This window comes from Bubalus bubalis, chromosome 7 (assembly GCF_019923935.1).
Source record: "Bubalus bubalis isolate 160015118507 breed Murrah chromosome 7, NDDB_SH_1, whole genome shotgun sequence".
NCBI lineage: Eukaryota > Metazoa > Chordata > Mammalia > Artiodactyla > Bovidae > Bubalus > Bubalus bubalis.
Window position 1 is genome coordinate 26,491,553 of NC_059163.1, and position 20,422 is coordinate 26,511,974.

General features: G+C 41.2%; 1 protein-coding gene across 12 annotated transcripts in view; it reads right to left on the bottom strand.

The window, feature by feature from the left end:
* The window catches only part of ART3 (ADP-ribosyltransferase 3 (inactive)), a 151,342-nt gene that overhangs the window by 10,034 nt on the left and 120,886 nt on the right, over positions 1-20,422 (bottom strand). For all 12 annotated transcript variants that reach the window (XM_025289878.2, XM_025289877.2, XM_025289879.2 and 9 more), the window contains one exon: positions 542-574. In XM_025289878.2, the coding sequence (XP_025145663.1) occupies positions 542-574 (33 nt within the window). The remainder of the gene's footprint in view (positions 1-541; positions 575-20,422) is intronic.

The following is a 20,422-nucleotide window of genomic DNA, read 5'->3' on the forward strand; positions in this document are numbered from 1 at the left end:
TCCTGAACATTCTTAGAATTCCTATTTACCTTTCCAATTCTTTCCCATGGTCCTCTAAGAAAGATTATTTTTGTTATATTCTCCTATTTTCCTCTGAGAAAGCAGACCAAGTTACCATTTTGTCCCCCCGAGTCTTTCCCCCTGAGCCATATTCACTCCATTCCTTCTTCAGTCTCCCAAATATTACTTCCCAAGATGCCAAAACATAGGAATATGAGTCTTACTCTGTGCATAGGAGTCATGTAGGGGTTTTTAGGAGCCCTTAAGTTCCTGTAATGATGGACTAGGGTCAGAGCTGGCAGAGTCCCGGCATAAGGCAAATGCAGTGTTTGAGAGAACAGCCACAGGCAAAGCTGGGGTAGGGTTAAGGTGAATCCCTGCACCCTCCCCCTGAGAAGGTAAGAGAGGAGGCACAACTCTGCCTTGAGAAAGCAAGGGCTGACAGTGTGACAGTGTAGTGGGGTGGCTCTGACCTATTCCAGGGAGAAATAACACTGATAAAATTCCCATTACAGAGATAATACTTTAAAGCATATCTTACCCATGTTCTCAACACAACTTTCAGTTTTTAGTCCTGAAACACAAAGAGAAAGTTTTATTAGTTAGACATAATCTACCCTATTAAAAACTTCAAATTGGTCTGTTGCTACTGTAGTCTGTCAGCTCTGAGACTTATAACTTAGTGGGAAGTAAATTACATTTTTGTTTCATAGTATAGTCACTAAAGAGCAGTAGATCTAGATACAACACCTATCTTTTCTGGAATTCAGTTTCCTCATTTATGTCTTTTTTGGGAGATTGCTTCAAATAACCTCCAAAATCCCATCCAAAGGTAACAATAACACTGATTAGTCTGAAAAAATTAGCAGAAAATTCATCTGTTTAACTAACCCTCTCTTCAGATACTAAATATCCTCAACAGTTAACCTATCCCTTTACTATGACAATTTGTACCCATTGGAGAAAAAGAATCTCAATCAGAGCTTCAAGATCCTGGAATATGTGAATAGCATCCTTTGCATTCACATAGAGAGATGCAGTTGATGTGCCCCAGAACACTCTGGAGAGCAGGAACATGAAATCGAATGGCACGTGTGGATAGGCCTGCGAGCCTCTTGCTCATGATGCCCTAGAAACAGTCACCAGTGAGTGCTGCAGTGACTCCTCTGAGACTTGACATAAAGGGGGAATCTGCCAGCTTGCCCAACAAAGGCTAAGCCAAGAAATTCAACGAAAGGGTGTTTAGTTTTAGTGCCAGCATGAGTCATAGAGGGCTTCCCAGACACCACAGGAAGGTCAAGATGTCATATGTTCTCTTCTGTTCTCTTCTCTTAGTCTGGTTAGCTCACACACCTCATCTGGAACTTCAACTCCCTGAGAATGAACCTCTCAATCTAAGATGCAGATGTGAAACACCTTGCTTCACTATGAGACATGCTCACTGATAACTGCCCTCAGATCCTATTCCATTTATGGAGTTTCAACAAGAATCCAGGTGACTTGGTCCAGTTTCAACTGGCCCAGGAAATCTGTAAGAATCTGGATGGTACCCTGAGGCCAACCTTGGTGTTTGGCTATACAAGAAAATTTTTTGAAAGTTCTAGAGACTATTAGAAAATGCTGTCTCAGCAGGTGATGAGTGGGTGCAAGCCTTACCCAGAAGTTTTAGTTGAGGGAAAGGTGAAGGTGAGGGGAGCTGTGGATGAAAAAGCTACCAACATGATAGATTCAGCCTGGGGACAAGCACTGGGGAATTTTAAAAGCCCTCATCTTTTTTCTGTAGCACAAATTAAGAGCATGTTTCTCAAAGTATCGGGAAGATCCCCTGGAGAAGGAAATGGCAGTCCACTCCAGTATTTTTGCCTGGTGAATCCCATGGACAGAGGAGCCTGGCAGGCTACAGTTCATGGGGTCACAGAGTTGGACACAACTGAGTGACTAACACTTTCACGTTCTCAAAATATAGTCTTCCAATCATACACCTCAGGACCACCCAGGCACTTATTAAAATTGTAAATTCTAAGACTCTAGCTGGGACTACTGATACATAATTTCTGGGAAAGATAACTTAATTGCATTAAAATCTACATTTTAAACAAGCATTCTAAGTGTTAGGCAAAAAAATCTGAAAGCCTCATCCTTAGTAGATTGCTGTTGTTTACCTAAGTCAGAGACCCCACTGACTGCAGTCTGCTAGGCTCCTCTGTCCATGCGATTTCCCAGGCAAGAATACTGAAGTGGGATGCCATTTTCTTCTCCAGGGGATCTTTCTAACTCAGGGATCGAACCCCCATCTCATGCACTGGCAGATGGATTCTTCACCACTGAGCCACCAGGGAATCCCATTGTAGAAGACAGGTATCTCTTAATGTTTAACACAGATCCATTTATATGAGACTGCATTTCTCCTCCCGTTTTGAGCCTAGGTTTAATTTCCCATTAGGGTTTTCAGCAGCAGGAATCAAACTATTTTGGGTTTCTAAAGAAGTAGCAAGGTTGGGGGAGAGATCAAGACGATGAGTTGGAGGACATGGAGCTCACCTCATCCCAATGAATGCATCAAAAATGCATCTACACATAGAACAATTCTCACAGAAAACCAACTGGAAGCTGTCTGAAGAGCTCTTACACAACCAAACCGGTGAAAAAGAGTCCCACGGATGGAATGAAAAAAGGCATCAGGATGGGATAGGCACCCTGTGGAGAGATCTGTGAAGCAGGGAGGGTCTGCAAAGGCAGGCCCTCGCTCTGCAAAGGCCCTCTGTCTGCTGGGAGGTCAGAGGAGCTGCAGGGCTTGGACTCTGATTGTGAGGTGTGCAAACCTACTGGCCTGCTAGGCATCAAGGTGGACAGAGATGTGCCAACAGCTTCCACCTCACAGCCCTTCTGAGACTGAAAGACATGCTGGGTGGGCTGCTACTATGTAGAGTAGCCAGGTGGTGAAACTCCAGGAGGTGGACCCTGAGGGAGGACTCTGTCAAGCCAGGGGGAGACAGCCCGAAGGGCCTGTGGTGTTAGTTCAGCTCAGTTGCTCAGTCATATCTGACTCTTTGCGACCCCATGGACTGCAGCACACCAGGCCTCCCTGTCCATCAACAACTCCTGGAGCTTACTCAAACTCATGTCCATCGTGTCGGTGATGCCATCCAACCATCTCATCCTGTTGTCCCCTTATCCTCCTGCCTTCAATCTTTCCCAGCATCAAGGTCTTTTCCAAGGAGTTAGTTCTTTTCATCAGGCAGCCGAACTATTAGGGTTTCAGCTTCAGCATCAGTCCTTCCAATGAATATTCAGGACTGATCTCCTTTAGGATGGACGGTTTGATCTCCTTGCAGTCCAAGGGACTCTCAAGAGTCTCCTCCAACACCACAGTTCAAAAGCATCAGTTCTTCAGTGCTAAGCTTTTTTTATGGTCCAACTCTCACATCCATACATGACTACTGGAAAAATCATAGCCTTGACTAGACAGACCTTTGTCGGCAATGTCTCTGATTTTTTTTTTTTTTCTGATTTTTAATATGCTGTCTAGGTTGGTCATAGTTTTTCTTCCAAGGAGCAAGTATCTTTTAATTTCATGGCTGCAATCACCATTTGCAGTGATTTTGGAGCCCCCAAAAATAAAGTCTGACACTGTTTCCACATCTGTTTGCCATGAAGTGATGGGACCGGATGCCATGACCTTAGTTTTCTGAATGCTGAGTTTTAACCCAACCTTTTCACTCTCCTCTTTCACTTTCATCAACAGTCTCTTTAGTTCTTCTTTGCTTTCTGCCATAAAGGTGGTGTCATCTGCATATCTGAGGTTATTGATATTTCTCCCAGCAATCTTGATTCCAGCTTGTGCTTCATCCAGCCTGGTATTTTGCATGATGTACTCTCCATATAAGTTAAATAAGCAGGGTGACAATACACAGCCTTGAAGTACTCCTTTCCCAATTTGGAACCAGTCTGTTGTTCCATGTCCAGTTCTAACTGTTGCTTCTTGACTTGCCTACAGATTTCTCAGGAGGCAGGTAAGGTGGTCTGGTATTCCCATCTTTTTCACAATTTTCCAGTTTGTTGTGATCCACACAGTCAAATGCTTTGGCATAGTCAATAAAGCAAAAGTAGACGTTTTTCTGGAACTCTCTTGCTTTTTTGATGATTCAGCGGACGTTGACAATTTGATCTTTGGTTCCCCTGACTTTCCTAAATCCAGCCTGAACATCTGGAAGTTCACAGTTCACGGATTGCTGAAGCCTGGCTTGGAGAATTTTGAGAATTACTTTACTAGCATGTGCGATGAGTGAGATTGTGTGGTAGTTTGAGCATTCTTTGGCATTGCCTTTTCCAGTCCTGTGACCACTGCTGTTTTCCAAATTTGCTGACATACTGAGTGCAGCGCTTTCACAGCATCTTTCAGGATTTGAAATAGCTCAACTGGAATTCCATCACCTCTACTAGCTTTGTTCATAGTGATGCTTCCTAAGGCCCACTTGACTTTGCATTCCAGGATGTCTGGCTCTAGGTGAGTGATCACACCATTGTGGTTATCTGGGTCATGAAGATCTTTTTTGCGTAGTTCTTCTGTGTATTCTTGCCACCTCTTCTTAATATCTTCTGCTTCTGTTAGGTCCATACTATTTCTGTCCTTTATTGTGTGCATCTTTGCATGAAATGTTTCCTTTGTATCTTTAAATTTCTTGAAGAGATCTCTAGTCTTTCCCATTCTATTATTTTCCTCTATTTCTTTGCATTCATCATTGAGGAAGGCATTCTCATCTCTCCTGGCTATTCTTTGGAACTCTGCATTCAAATGGTCTGGGCCAAACCAGAGCGGACTACCAGAATCCATGGAGGGGCTGGGCTCCAGCAGTGGACTTTGTCAGTGTTCACAGTGGGTAGCAGGCAAGGTAGATAGTCCCCTTGGGAGGAGTACTCAGTTGGGGTGTTCCAGTTCTGCCCACCTCACATAGCAACTTAGAGCTGGATCTGGGGTAGACAGGTCCTGGGGAGAACTCTATCACAGAGGCAGCCCCAATGCCAGGGGGCAACACAACCACCTTACTTCCTGCAGCCACAATGCCCCAGCCTCCAGCACCAGCTGAACACTAGGCAAGAAACGCATGAGACCTTGGACTGCTTCTGGGCAGAACTGTGGGGGCCTGCTTGGGCACAGATTCACTATGACCACATGGGCCTCACCTGATTAAGTGCTCACTTCCTTGGGGACAGATCACATATTTAAGGGCAATGGAGCCTTATAGAACTGACACTCAGGATTTCTACTGGGGAGCAGATCCCACCCCACAAAAGGAGCGAAAAGGAGGCCCTGCCCAACATCCGGTGCAGGCTCTGGTCACCACACCACCAGTCACCCCTTATCAAGAGGATAACAGTCAGAGCACTTTGAAGGAAAAGATGCCATGCCAAAAGAAGCCCTCACACCAAAATTATTGGACCCACAGTCTACTCAGGGATGCTCCCACATAAAAGCCAGCTCTTCAAAACCACAGAAGACAACTGTTTCTCCTAAATTTAAAGAGACAGGTAAATGTAAGTAAAATTTAAAAAGCACAGGAACCACTCCCAGTTAAAAGAACAAGAGAAATCCTCTGAAAGAACAAATGATGAAACAGACCTCTCCAGTCTACCTGACTCTAACTTCAAAAAGGAGGTTAAAAAAAAATGTTAAAGGAATAAAGATTATTGACAGAAATGCAGAATCACTGTAACAAGGAACTAGAAACTATAAAGAAGATCCAATCAAAATTAAACAACTCAACTGCCAAGATAAAAATCAATCTAGAAGTAAAGAATAGCAGACTAAATAATGCAGAATGGATAAGTGATCTGAATAATGGAATACCGGAATTTCCAGAATAATGGAAATCCTCCAATCAGAACAAAAGACACAAATTTTAAAAAATGATAGCATTAAAGAAGGTCTATGAGATAAAAGTATGCCAATCTACACATAATAGGGGTTCCAGAAGAAAAGAAAGAAGGGTATTAAAAATGCCTTTCAGGGAATTCTCTGGTGGTCCAATGGTTAAGACTCAGTGCTTGTACTGCCATGGGCCTGGGTTCAATCCTTGGTCAGAGAACCAAGATCCCACAAGTTGCATGGTGTAGCCAAAAAAAAAAAAAAAATGTTTGAAGAAATTATGGCTGAAAATTTACCAAACCTAACAAAGGAAACAGATACCTAGGTACAGAAAGCACAGAGGGTCCCAAGTAAGATGCACCTAAACAGACCAATACCATAACATACTGTGATTAAAATGGACAAAGTTCAAGAGAGGAATGTAAACGCAGCAAAAGAGAAACAAAGAGTCAGTTACAAAGGAACCCCCAAAAGGCTATTAGCTAATTTCTCTGCAGAAACTTTGCAGCCAGAAGGAAGTGGCATGATATATTCAAAGTCATGAAAGGGAAAGGTCCGCAACCTAGGTTACTCTACCCAGCAAGGTTATCCTTTAGACTAAAAGGAGAGATAAAGGATTTCTTAAACAAGCAAAAACCAGAATACAGCAATACCAAACCCAACCTAAAAGAAATATTGAAAGGTCTTCTCTAACTGGGAAAGAATCAAGAATCTACAGAAAAGGGAAAATCATAATAGGAAAGGCAAATACATAAAAGAATTGAAGATCACTTAAATAAGCAACACGACTGAGTGACTGAACTGAACCAAACTAAATAAGCCAGGTCACAGATTAAAAAGCGATCAAAAAATTTTGTAGAAGTGATAACTACAATTAATAGCAAAAAGATAAACATTATGATGTAAAACAGGTCATCAAAATAAAAAATATGAGGGAGGGCAGGAAAAAAATGTATATCTTTTAGAATGTGTCTGAACTTACATAACTACCAATCTAATGCAAGTATAACCAAGGTAACCACAAATCAAAATCATACAACAGTCACAAAAACAAAAAGAAAGCAACTCAAGCGCAAAACAAAAGAAAACCATCAAAAAACAAAAAGAAGAAATGAACAAGCAAGAATTACAAAATCATGTGGAAAACAAGGTTTTAAAATGGCAATAAACAAGTATATGTATACTTGTCAATAATTAGTTTAAATGTTGATAGACTAAATGCTCCAATCAAAAGAACAGAATGGCAGTTAAAAAAAAAAAAAACTATAGTATGTTGTTAACAAGAGACTCACATTAGGGCAAAAGAGATACACAGATTGAAAGTGAGGGGATGGAAAAGGGTATTTCATTCAAATGAAAACAGCAAGAAAGCAGGGGTAGCAATATTCACATTAGGCGACACAAACTTTAAAACAAAGTCCATAAAGAAAGACAAAGACAAAAACTATATAATGATAATGGTCAACACTAAGTAAATCAATGTGATATTCCACATTAACAAAAGGAAAGACAAAATCACACGACCATCTCAATAGATGCAGAAAAAGCATCTGATAAAATTCAATATCCATTCATGACAAAAACTCTCACCAAGGTGGCACAGCTCAACACAATAAAAGCCATTTACAATAAACCCATAGCCAACATCATACTCAACAGTGAAAAGCTGAAAGCCTTCCTGCTCATTTAGGAATAAGACAAGCCAACTCTCACCACTACTATCTAATATAGTATTAGAAATCCTAGCAAAGGAATCAGATTAGAAAAACAAAAGGTATCCAAATTTGAGGGGAAGAGGTAAAACTGTCACTATTTGCAGATGACATGATATTCAATACAGACAGCCCTACAGACTTCACACAAAAACTATGAGAACTAATAAATGATTTCAACAAGTTAGCAGGATATAAGATGAATATACAGAAATGTTGCATTTCTTTACTCTAACAACGAAATATCAGAAAGTAAAAAAGCAATGCTGTTTATTCAGTTCAGTTCAGTTCAGTAGCTCAGTGGCGTCCGACTCTGCGACCCCACGAATCGCAGCACTCCAGGCCTGCCTATCCATCACCAACTCCCGGAATTCACTCAAACTCACATCCATCGAGTCGGTGATACTATCCAGCCATCTCATCCTCTGTGGTCCCCTTCTCCTCCTGCCCCCAATCTCTCCCAGCATCAGAGTCTTTTCCATTGAGTCAACTCTTCGCATCAGGTGGCCAAAGTGCTGGAGTTTCAGCTTTAGCATCAGTCCTTCCAAAGAACATCCAGGACCGATCTCCTTTAGAATGGACTGGTTGGATCTCCTTGCAGTCCAAGGGACTTTCAAGAGTCTTCTCCAACACCACAGTTAAAAAGCATCAATTCTTCGGTGCTCAGCTTTCTTCACAGTCCAACTCTCAACATCCATACATGACCACAGGAAAAACCATAGCCTTGACTAGACGGACCTTTGCTGGCAAAGTAACGTCTCTGCTTTTCAATATGCTATCTAGGTTGGTCATAACTTTCCTTCCAAGGAGTAAGTGTCTTTTAATTTCATGGCTGCAGTCACCATCTGCAGTGATTTTGGAGTCCCCAAAAAATATAACCATGTCCAAAAAATACCCAGGAATAAACTTTTAACTATGGGCATGAAAGAGCTATACACTGAAAACTATAAAACACTGAAGGAAATTGATAATTTTCAAGTAAACTGAAGATGATTCAAAGAAATGGAAAGGTGTCCCATGCTCTTAGACTGGGATTATTATTAAAATGGCCATACTACCCAAAGCAATCTACAGATTTAATGCAAACCCTATCAAAATCTCCATTCCATGTTCACAATGCTAGAACTAATAATCCTAAAATTTATATGGAACCATAAAAGACCCAGAACTGCCAAAGCAATACTGAAGAAAAGAACAAAGCTGGAGACATAAGCCTCCCAGACTTCAGACAATACTACAAAGCTACAGTAATCAAACGGCATAGAATTGCCACAAAAACGTAAGTCAATGGAACAGAATAGACAGCCCAGACATAAAGCAATACACCTACAGCCAATTAACCTGCAACAAAGGAGGCAAGAACACATAATGAAGAAAGTCTCTTCAATAAGTAGTACTGGGAAAGCTGGACAGTTAACATAAAAATCAATGAAATCAGAACACTCCCCTATACCATATACAAAAATAAACTCAAATGGTATAAAGAACTAAATATAAGACATAATACCATACAACTGAAAGTGAAAGCTGCTCAGATCAGATCAGATCAGTCGCTCAGTCATGTCCAACTCTTTGCGACCGCATGAATCACAGCACGCCAGGCCTCCCTGTCCATCACCAACTCCCGGAGTTCACCCAGACTCACGTCCATCGAGTCAGTGATGCCATCCAGCCATCTCATCCTCTGTCGTCCCCTTCTCCTCTTGCCCCCAATCCCTCCCAGCATCAGAGTCTTTTCCAATGAGTCAACTCTTCGCATGAGGTGGCCAAAGTACTGGAGTCTCAGCTTTAGCATCATTCCTTTCAAAGTAATCCCAGGGCTGATCTCCTTCAGAATGGACGGGTTGGATCTCCTTGCAGTCCAAGGGACTATCAAGAGTCTTCTCCAACACCACACTTCAAAAGCATCAACTCTTCGGCGCTCAGCCTTCTTCACAGTCCAACTCTCACATCCATACATGACCACAGGAAAAACCATAGCCTTGACTAGACGAACCTTTGTTGGCAAAGTAATGTCTCTGCTTTTGAATATGCTATCTAGGTTGGACATAACTTTCCTTCCAAGGAGTAAGTGTCTTTTAATTTCATGGCTGCAGTCACCATCTGCAGTGATTTTGGAGCCCAGAAAAATAAAGTCTGACACTGTTTCCCCATCTATTTCCCATGAAGTGATGGGACTGGATGCTATGATCTCAGTTTTCTGAATGTTGAGCTTTAAGTCAACTTTTTCACTCTTCACTTTCACCTTCATCAAGAGGCTTTTTAGTCCCTCTTCACTTTCTGCCATAAGGGTGGTGTCATCTGCATATCTGAGGTTATTGATATTTCTCCCGCAATCTTGATTCCAGCTTGACCCAAGATGGGCGGGTCATGGTGGAGAGATATGACAGAATGTGGTCCACTGGAGAAGGGAATGGCAAACCACTTCAGTATTCTTGCCTTGAGAACCCCATGAACAGTATGAAAAGGCAAAATGATAGGATACTGAAAGAGAAACTCCCCAGGTCAGTAGGTGCCCAATATGTTACTGGAGATCAGTGGAGAAATAACTCCAGAAAGAATGAAGGGATGGAGCCAAAGCAAAAACAATACCCAGCTGTGGATGTGACTGGTGATAGAAGCAAGGTCCGATGCTGTAAAGAGCAATATTGCATAGGAACCTGGAATGTCAGGTCCATGAATCAAGGCAAACTTGAAGTGGTCAAACAAGAGATGGCAAGAGTGAATGTCGACATTCTAGGAATCAGTGAACTGAAATGGACTGAAATGGGTGAATTTAACTCAAGATGACCATTATATCTACTACTGTGGGCAGGAATCCCTCAGAAGAAATGGAGTAGCCATCATGGTCAACAAAAGAGTCTGAAATGCAGTACTTGGATGCAATCTCAAAAACGACAGAATGATCTCTGTTCGTTTCCAAGGCAAACCATTCAATATCACAGTAATCCAAGTCTATGCCCCAACTAGTAATGCTGAAGAAGCTGAAGTTGAACGGTTCTATGAAGACCTACAAGACCTTTTAGAACTAACACCCAAAAAAGATGTCCTTTCCATTATAGGGGACTGGAATGCAAAAGTAGGAAAGCTGCTCAGTTCTGTCCAACTCTTTGTGACCCCATGGACTATATAGTCCATGGAATTTTCTAGGCCAGAATACTGGAGCGGGCAGCCTTTTCCTTCTCCAGGGGATCTTCCCAACCCAGGGATCTAACCCAGGTCTCCTAAACTGCAGGTGGACTCTTTACCAGCTGAGCCACAGGAAAGACCAATAATATTGGAGTGGGTAACCTATCCCTTCTCCAGTGGATTTTCTCAACCCAGGAATTGAACTGGTGTCTCCTGCATCGCAGGCAGACTCTTTACCAACTGAGCTATCATTGATACTCAGTGATCACTGCAAAGAAATAGAGAAAAACAACAGAATTGGAAAGACTAGAGATCTGTTCAAGAAAATTAGAGATACCAAAGGAACATTTCATGCAAAGATGGGCAAATAAAGGACAAAACGGTATGGACCTAACAGAAGCAGAAGATATTAAGAAAAGATGCCAAGAATACACAGAATAACTACACAAAAAAGATGTTAATGACCCAGATAACCACTATGGTGTGATCACTCAACTAGAGCCAGACATCCTGGAGTCCAAAGTGAAGAGGGCCTTAGGAAGCATCACTACAAACAAAGCTAGTGGAGGTGATGAATTCCAGTTGAGCTACTTCAAATCCTAAAAAATGATGCTGTGAAAGCACTGCACTTAATATGCCAGCAAATTTGGAAAACTCACCAGGGGCCACAAGACTGGAAAAGGTCAGTTTTCATTCCAATCCCAAAGAAAGAAGATGCCAAAGAATGTTCAAACTACCGCACAATTGCCCTCATCTCACATACTAGCAAAGTAATGCTCAAAATTCTCCAAGCCAGGCTTCAACAGTAGGTGAACCGAGAACTTCCAGATGTTCAAGCTGGGTTTAGAAAAGGCAGAGGAACCAGAGATCAAATTGTCAACATCCGTTGGATCACAGAAACAGTGAGAGTTCCAGAAAAACACCTACTTCTGCTCTATTGATTACACCAAAGCCTTTAACTGTGTGGATCACGACAAACAGTGAAAAATTCTTAAAGAGATGGGAATACCAGATCACCTTACCTGCCTCTGGAGAAATCTGTATGCAGGTCAAGAAGCTACAGTTAGAACTGAACATGGAACAACAGACTGGTTCCAAATTGGGAAAGGAGTACTTCAAGGCTGTATATTGTCACCCTGCTTATTTAACTTATATGGAGAGTACATCATGCGAAATGCCAGGCTGGATGAAGCACAAGCTGCAGATGACACCACCCTTATGATAGAAAGTGAAAAGGAATCGAAGAGCCTCTTGATGAGTAAGAGGAGAGTGAAAAGTTGCTTTAAAATTCAACATTCAAAAAACTAAGATCATGGCATCCGGTCCCATCACTTCATGGCAAACTGATGGGGAAACAATGGAAACAGTGACAGATTTTATTTTCTTGGACTGCAAAATCACTGCAGATGGTGACTGCAGCCATGAAATTAAAAGAAGTTTGCTCCTTTGCAGAAGAGCTATGACCAATCTAGACAGCATATTAAAAAGCAGAGACATTACTTAGCCGACAAAGGTCCATCTAGTCAAAACTATGGTTTTTCCAGTGGTCATGTATGGGTGTGAGAGCTGGACTATAAAGAAAGCTGAGCACTGAAGGACTGATGCTTTTGAACTGTGGTGTTGTTAAAGACTCTTGAGGGTCCCTTGGACTGCAAGGAGATCCAACCAGTCCATCCTAAAGGAAATCAGTCCTGAATATTTACTGGAAGGACTGATGCTTTGGCCACCTGATGTGAACTGGAAAAGATCTTGATGCTGGGAAAGATTGAAGGCAGGAAGAGAAGGGAATGACAGAAGATGAGATGGTTGGATGGCATCACTGACTTGATGGACATGAGTTTGAGCAAGCTCCCAGAGTTGTTGACGACAGGGAAGCCTGGTGTGCTGCAATCCAATGGGTCACAGAGTTGGACATGACTAAGCAACTGAACTGACTTGAACCATACAACTCCTAGAAAAGAACATAAGCAAAACATTCTCTGGCATAAATTGCAGCAAAATATTGTTAGATCAGTCTCCCAAGGCAAATGAAATAAAGGCAAAAATAGACAAATGGGACCTAATCAAAGTTAAAAGCTTTTGCACAGCAAAGGAAACCATCAACAAAATGAAAAGACAACCTGAAGAAAGTAACTGACAAGGAGTTACTATCAAAAATATACAAATAGTTCATACAACTCAATGTTTATGTTCATGTGGAAGCCGCTCAGTCGTGTCCGACTCTTTGCAACTTCATGGACTTTACTGTCCATGGAATTCTCCAGGCCAGAATACTGGAGTGGGTAGCCTTTCCCCTTTCCAGGGGATTTTCCCAACCCAGGGATCGAACCAGGGTCTCCCACATTGCAGGGGGATTTTTTACCAACTGAGCCACACAGGAAGCCCAAGCAACTCAATAGCAAAAAAAAAAAAAAAAAGAAAGAAAGAAGACTTCAATAGAAATTTTTCCAAAGACAACATTCATATAGCCAACAGGCACATGAAAAGATGCTCAATATCATAATTATTAGAGCAAGGCAAATCAAAACCACAATGAAGTATCACCTCACAACCTGAACAGAACAGCTATTATCAAAAAGTCTGCAAATAATAAATACTGGAGAGAAATGTGGAGAAAAGGAAACTCTCTTACACAATATAAATTGGTACACCCACTATGGAAAACAGTATTGAGGCTCTTGAAGAAAATAAAAACTCAACTACCATACAATCCAGCAATCCCACTCCTGGGCAAATATCTGGATAAAATTCTAATTTGAAAAATACATGCACCCAAATGTTCACAGCAGCACTACACAGAATGACCAAGACATGGAAACAATCTAAGTGCCCACCAACTGACTGCCTTAAGAAGATGTGTGTGGGGTATGTGTGTGTGTGTGTGTGTGTGTGTGTGTGTATACATTACACACACACACACACACACACACACAATGGAATATTACTCAGCCACAAGGAGGAATGAAATAATGACACTGCAACACAGAAGGACCTAGAGAATATCACACTAAATGAAGTAAAGTCTAAACAATAAGGATTTACCATATAACACCATGAGCTATATACATAATGTCCTGTATAACCTATAATGGAAAATAATCTGAAAAAATACATAAAACTGAATCATTCTGTACACTTGAAACTAAGACAATATTGTAAGTCAACTATACTTGAATAAAAAAGTAGCAGGGTTAAAAGTGGGTAAGAGATTGATTCAGAAATAAACAGGATAAGACACATATATAGGGACTGAAAAAGGGAATATAACTACAGATTCAACAGGTGTAAAAAGACATGAGATTATTATGATTAGCTTTATGCCAATAAATTTGAAATCTAAGTCAAATGGACAATTCCTAGGAAAATGTAGCTTATCAAAAATAAATAGAAAACTCAAATGGTATTTTAACTATTTTAAGCAGTTTAAACTTTTTGCACAAAGGAAAAATACCAGGATAGTCTGGTTTTTACAGAATACTAAAGAAAAAGGAGCTGCATAGAGAACCCCAGATATCTTTAGGGTTTCCAGTACTCACCAAAGTACTGATCAGTTTACTTGTGTAAGGACTCTACCCAAGGACAGTGAAAGAACTCAGAGGATGAAGAATAGTGCCTATTCCTACCTGCCACACTGGAAACCTTGTAAGTTGTCATTTTAGCAAGAAGCTCTATGGTAAGAAGACTTAGAAGCAGTTCAGTTCAGTTCAGTTGCTCAGTCGTGTCCGACTCTTTGCGACCCCTTGCGACCCCATGAATCGCAGCACACCAGGCCTCCCTGTCCATCACCAACTCCCGGAGTTCACTCAGACTCACATCCATCGAGTCAGTGATGCCATCCAGCCATCTCATCCTCTGTTGTCCCCTTCTCCTCCTGCCCCCAATCCCTCCCAGCATCAGGGTCTTTTCCAATGAGTCAGCTCTTCGCATCAGGTCAGGTGACTTCAGCATCAGTCCTTCCAAAGAAATCCCAGGGCTGATCTCCTTCAGAATGGACTGGTTGGATCTCCTTGCAGTCCAAGGGACTCTCAAGAGTCTTCTCCAACACCACACTTCAAAAGCATCAATTCTTCGGTGCTCAGCCTTCTTCACAGTCCAACTCTCACATCCATACATGACCACAGGAAAAACCACAGCCTTGACTAGATGGACCTTTGTTGGCAAAGTAATATCTTTGCTTTTGAATATGCTATCTAGGTTGGTCATAACTTTCCTTCCAAGGAGTAAGCGTCTTTTAATTTCATGGCTGCGGTCACCATCTGCAGTGATTTTGGAGCCCAGAAAAATAAAGTCTGACACTGTTTCCACTGTTTCCCCATCTATTTCCCATGAAGTGATGGGACCGGATGCCATGATCTTCGTTTTCTGAATGTTGAGCTTTAAGCCAACTTTTTCACTCTCCTCTTTCACTTTCATCAAGAGGCTTTTGAGTTCCTCTTCACTTTCTGCCATAAGGGTGGTATCACCTGCATTTCTGAGATTATTGATATTTCTCCCAGCAATCTTGATTCCAGCTTGTGCTTCTTCCAGCCCAGCGTTTCTCAGAAGCAGTTCAGACAATAGTAAATAAAACCCTCCCTTGGGTTTCCATCTCCTTCAGATCTCAAACAATCACAGATGTTTGTGACCAAACTCACAGCTGACTGGAATTTCTGGCAACAACAGTAAAGCCACTGGGCTTTTGGACACAAGGACTTCTTCCCTTTGCAGGGCTACCACTACTAGCCTGTTACTGGGCCTAATGATGTAGACTATCTCACAGAAAAAGAAGCCATGACTCCCCAACCCAATATCTCATTGTGCAAAGGGTCTCTTTGAATCACATTTCCATGAAGTAGGACAAACTCCCAAAAGTTTCATTGTCATGTAGAAATTTAACAGCCAAACCTGGCTCCTAAAGCCTCAGCCACTTTCATAAATAAATGGCTGCCCATCCACTAGACCTGCAGTTCCCAAACAGTGGTAGAGGTGTCCCTGAATGCTCTAGCAAATTTACAGGGACACCAAGGGATATTTTAAAAATTTCAAGACAAACAGAGCCATATTTGATATTGTTCAGACAGTGCATAACTGTCAGCTTTAGGTAGAACAGTTTCAAAGTTACATTACATTACATTCAGTTCAATAACATCATATATTTGCAAAGCTAGGTTTTTAGCAATTGTGATAAAAAGCAAATACATGTGAAAATCAATGATCAGGAAATAAGGCAGTATCTACTCTGATCCCAAAGTTTGAGAAGCTATGCAGTCAGTGTCCAACAGGCACAGACATCACATTAGCAAGTCACTATGATAAAGAATGAAATAACAGCACTTAAAATTTATATATATAACTTAAAACATCTACTAAGATGTTAAGACATAAATACTGAGATGGTTGATTTGATTTTACTTAATAAATAGACCTTTTACGTATTTATTTCAGATTAGAGACACTGAAAAATTATGACAACACTAAGAACACCATGAACCGAGAAAATCTGAGAACCTCTGCATTAGACAATACAAAGTCTTACCTACTACTTTATCCAAACTACACTCAATGGGGTCCTTACCTGTAAGACATTACACCTGAAAAGATAGCACAGAACAAAACAGCCTATTGCAACGTTGGGCAAATCCAGTGAAATGCTGCATTCGTCCATTATAAGGATGAACACAATAAAAGGACAGAAATGGTAAAGACCTAACAGAAGCAGAAGAGATTAAGTGGCAAGAGTACACAGAACAGCTGTACAAAAAAAGATCTTAATGACCTGGATAACTGTAATGGTGTGGTCACTCACACAGAGCCAGATATTCTGGAGTATGAAGTCAAGTGGGTCTTAGAAAGCATTACTATGAACAAAGCTAGTGGAGGTGATAGAATTCCAGCTGAACTATTTCAAATCCTAAATGATGATGCTGTTAAAGTGCTGCACTCAATGTCAGCAATTTTAGAAAATAAGCAGTGGCCACAGGACTGGAAAAGGTCAGTTTTCATTCCAATCCCAAAGAAAGGCAATGCCAAAGAATGTTCAAACTACCATACAATTTCACTCACTGCATATGCTAGCAAGGTTATGCTCAAAATACTTCAAGCTAGAATTCAACAGTACTTAAACCAAGAACTTCCAGATGTACAAGCTGGGTTTAGAAAAGGCAGAGGAACCAGAGATCAAATTGCCAACATATACTGGGTCACAGAGAAAGCAAGGAAATTCCAGAAATACCTCTACTTCTGCTTCACTAACTACACTAAAGCCTTTGACTGTGTGGCTCACAACAACCTGTGAAAAATTCTTAAAGAGATGGGAATACCAGACCACCTTACCTGCCTCCTGAGAAACCTATATGCAGGTCAAGAAACAACAGTTAGAACCAGACATGGAACAATGGACTGGGTCAAAACTGTGAAAGGAGTAAGTCAAGGCTGTATATTGTCAACCTTCTTAATTAACTTATATGCAGGGTACACCATGTGAAATGCTGGACTGGATGAAGCACAAGCTGGACGAATCACAAGCCAGAATCGACACTGCCGGGAGAAATATCAACAACCTCAGATATGCATAAGATACCATTCTAATGGCAGAAAGTGAAGAAGAAATAAAGAGCCCTGCATAAGGGTGAAAGAGGAGAGTGAAAAAGCTAACTTGAAACTCAACATTAAAAAAACTAAGATTATGGCATCTGGTACCATAACTTCATGGCTAATAGAAAGGGGGAAAGTGCGAACAGTGAGATTTTATTTTCTTGGGCTCCAAACTCACTGCAGATGGTGACTGCAGCCATGAAATTAAAAGACACTTGCTCCTTGGAAGAAAAGCTATGACAAACCTAGACAGCATATTAAAAAGCAGAGACATTACTTTGCTTCTTACAAAGATCCATGGTTTATAAGCATCCATCCAGTCAAAGCCATGGTTCTTCCAGTAGTCATGTATGGATGTGAGAGTTGGACCGCAAAGAAGGCTGAATGCTGAAGAATTGATGCTTTCGAACTGTGGTAATGGAGAAGACTCTTGAGAGTCCCTTGGACTGCAAGGAGATCAAACCAGTCCATCCTAAAGGAAATAAGTCCTGGATATTCATTGGAAGGACTGATGCTGAAGCTCCAATACTTTGGCCACCTGATGCTGAGAAGGATTGAGGGCTGGAGGAGAAGGGGTGACAGAGGATGAGATGGTTAGATAGCATCACCAACTCAATGGACATAATTTCAGAAAACTCTGGGAGATAATGGAGAAAAGAAGAGCCTAGCATGCTGTAGTCCATGGGGTAACAAAGAGCTGAAAACCACTTAGCAACAAAGATGATGATTAATGACTTGTTCACTGTCTTGGGTGCTCTGTGTGAGAAGCTGAACTTCAAATGGTGATCCTGGTAGGGAGCACACCTACTGGGGTACTAACTGAAATCTGCCAATACTAATGCCAATACTAGCTGTATGATCAGGTCATGAAGACACTCAGAACTGGGTTAATAAACTTCTACACAATCTCTCACTATGGAAAAAAATGCAGCAAATACAACTCATAAGCTCAGTCTTTATGTTAATCACATACAGGCTCATATTAAGTGACTGCATCTAAAGAAAAGCATCTGGAAACCAACAAAGGAAATCAAGCATGTGTGGTCACTGTCTATATTACAGCTTCTGGCTCTATACACAAAACTACTACACTAAGGAAATCACTTGTAAAGGATAAGGACTACAAATTAAAAATTCTAACAGCCTCCCCAATGAAGATTTCTATAGGGCTGACTGGATGGCTGTCTTCAGCTTTTTATAAGCTGCACACAATCATGTTAATTTCTGCCTCGGCCAAGTTCCCAAGCCCCAGGGATATGCTTGTGTGGGTGTACTTGCTCTGACCTCAGTGGACAGATGAACATTCATATAGCATCTGTTCTTACTTCAGTAAATGAACATATATTTCATATGACCTTGGCAAAAAGATAATTCTGATTAGATCAAAATCACCAGTATATGAAATGAGATGCTGACTTTGCTTCCCCAGTCATTCTGGGGCTGCTATCCTGACTGTACAGGTTACCACAGAATTCATCATTATGGAAAGAAGACAGTCAATGTGAGTCATCCCCAGTAGGAAGTGACAGACTATAATGGGTTGGGATGACAGCAGGCAGCTTCTGACATGTTTCCCAATGATCTTGCCGCCTAATATTCACACTCTAGTAATCCTCTCAAGTGTGGACTGAACATAGTAACCTACTTCTAGCAAAAGGAATATAGCAAAAGGGATGCAATGTCACTCCTGTGGTTAGGCTGCAAGAGACTATGACTCGTTGGCTCTCTCTGGCTTTCTGGCATTTTGATAAAGAAAGGTGCCATGCTGTGAGACAGTCTATGGAGAGGCCTAAGGAACAAGGGAGGCCTCCAGTCAATAGCTCATGACGAACTAAGGCCTTAGTCAACAACCCAACTGAAGCAACTTAGCATCCACATATACAACAACCCACAGGAAAGTGAATCCTGCCATCAACCATGTAAGTGAGGTCGGAAGTAAATCTTCCCCAGTCATGTATTATGAGGACTGCAGTCTTTTTTGAGAGATCCTGAGTCAAAAGACCCAGCTACAGTGAACCTGGATTCCTGACCCACAGAAGCTATGAGAAGAAATTCTGCCTATGGATACAGCTTCAGCTCATGACAGCCTGACCTATGGATTTCAGACTTGTCTTGCTAGCCAATACAATCATGTAAGCCAACTCCTTACAACTGATTTTGTTTCTCTGGTTGAGCCTTGACTGATAAAATAGCATGAACAAGTCTGGTGGGTGAAAGTCTGGAAGGGGTTGATAATAAAAGAGGTCTCCCTTTTCCTATAAATATGAAATAAATAGTCTGAACAACCTTCCAAAATGTTCTAGGCATTTGATTGATTCACAACATGAATTTCTCATGGTGATGGATGTGATATATCGCTTCCTATCTGGTCTATCTATACAGAATCTTACTGAATCCCCAATCCCAGACAATAGCACAGAAACTGCGCTACTTCCAGGGAAGGCTAAAAAAGAGTCTGTCAGAACCAAGGAAGGTACTTATATTTGAGGAGCCCTCAAGTGCTAGGAGTGAATTTATAAAAAATAAATCTGGATAGCTCCTTCCCCCTTTTGATGGCCTAGCAGAGAGATGGCTCAACAAGTCCGAGAAAGCTCAACAAAACAGACTAACCCCAGCCACTGGAGTCCAGGGGCTCTTCCTTTCTAACAAGGTTACTTTTCGAGTCAGAGAATGTTGACATTCCTTGCCCCGATCACTCTATTAACATGTAGAGTATATTTACATATATATAGTCTGGTCCCTTGTTATAGAAACACTGTCCAAAATGCCAGATGATCTATGACCAGCCTGTTCAGTAAAATAATGAGAGTTCAGAGGATGATGTATGCACTACTATTTCTCTTATTAGTTTTCTTTCAGTAAATCATACTATACCTACACTGTAAGGTACATGAAATCTCAAAGCTATGACTTCCTACCAGGAATTTATTTATTAAAAGTTTCTTTTACTCATTTATTCACTGCTTATTTATCTCTGAATGGGTTCCAGGGCCAGACACCTTTCTAGACTCTTGGGGTAGGTCATAGGTCAGTGAAGGAAAAAGTAAAAAGCAAAACAAAAACTGCTCTTTAGATGTTTTCATTCAAGTAGAGGAAGATAACAATAAACACCTAAGTATCATATATGATCCATAGGTGAATT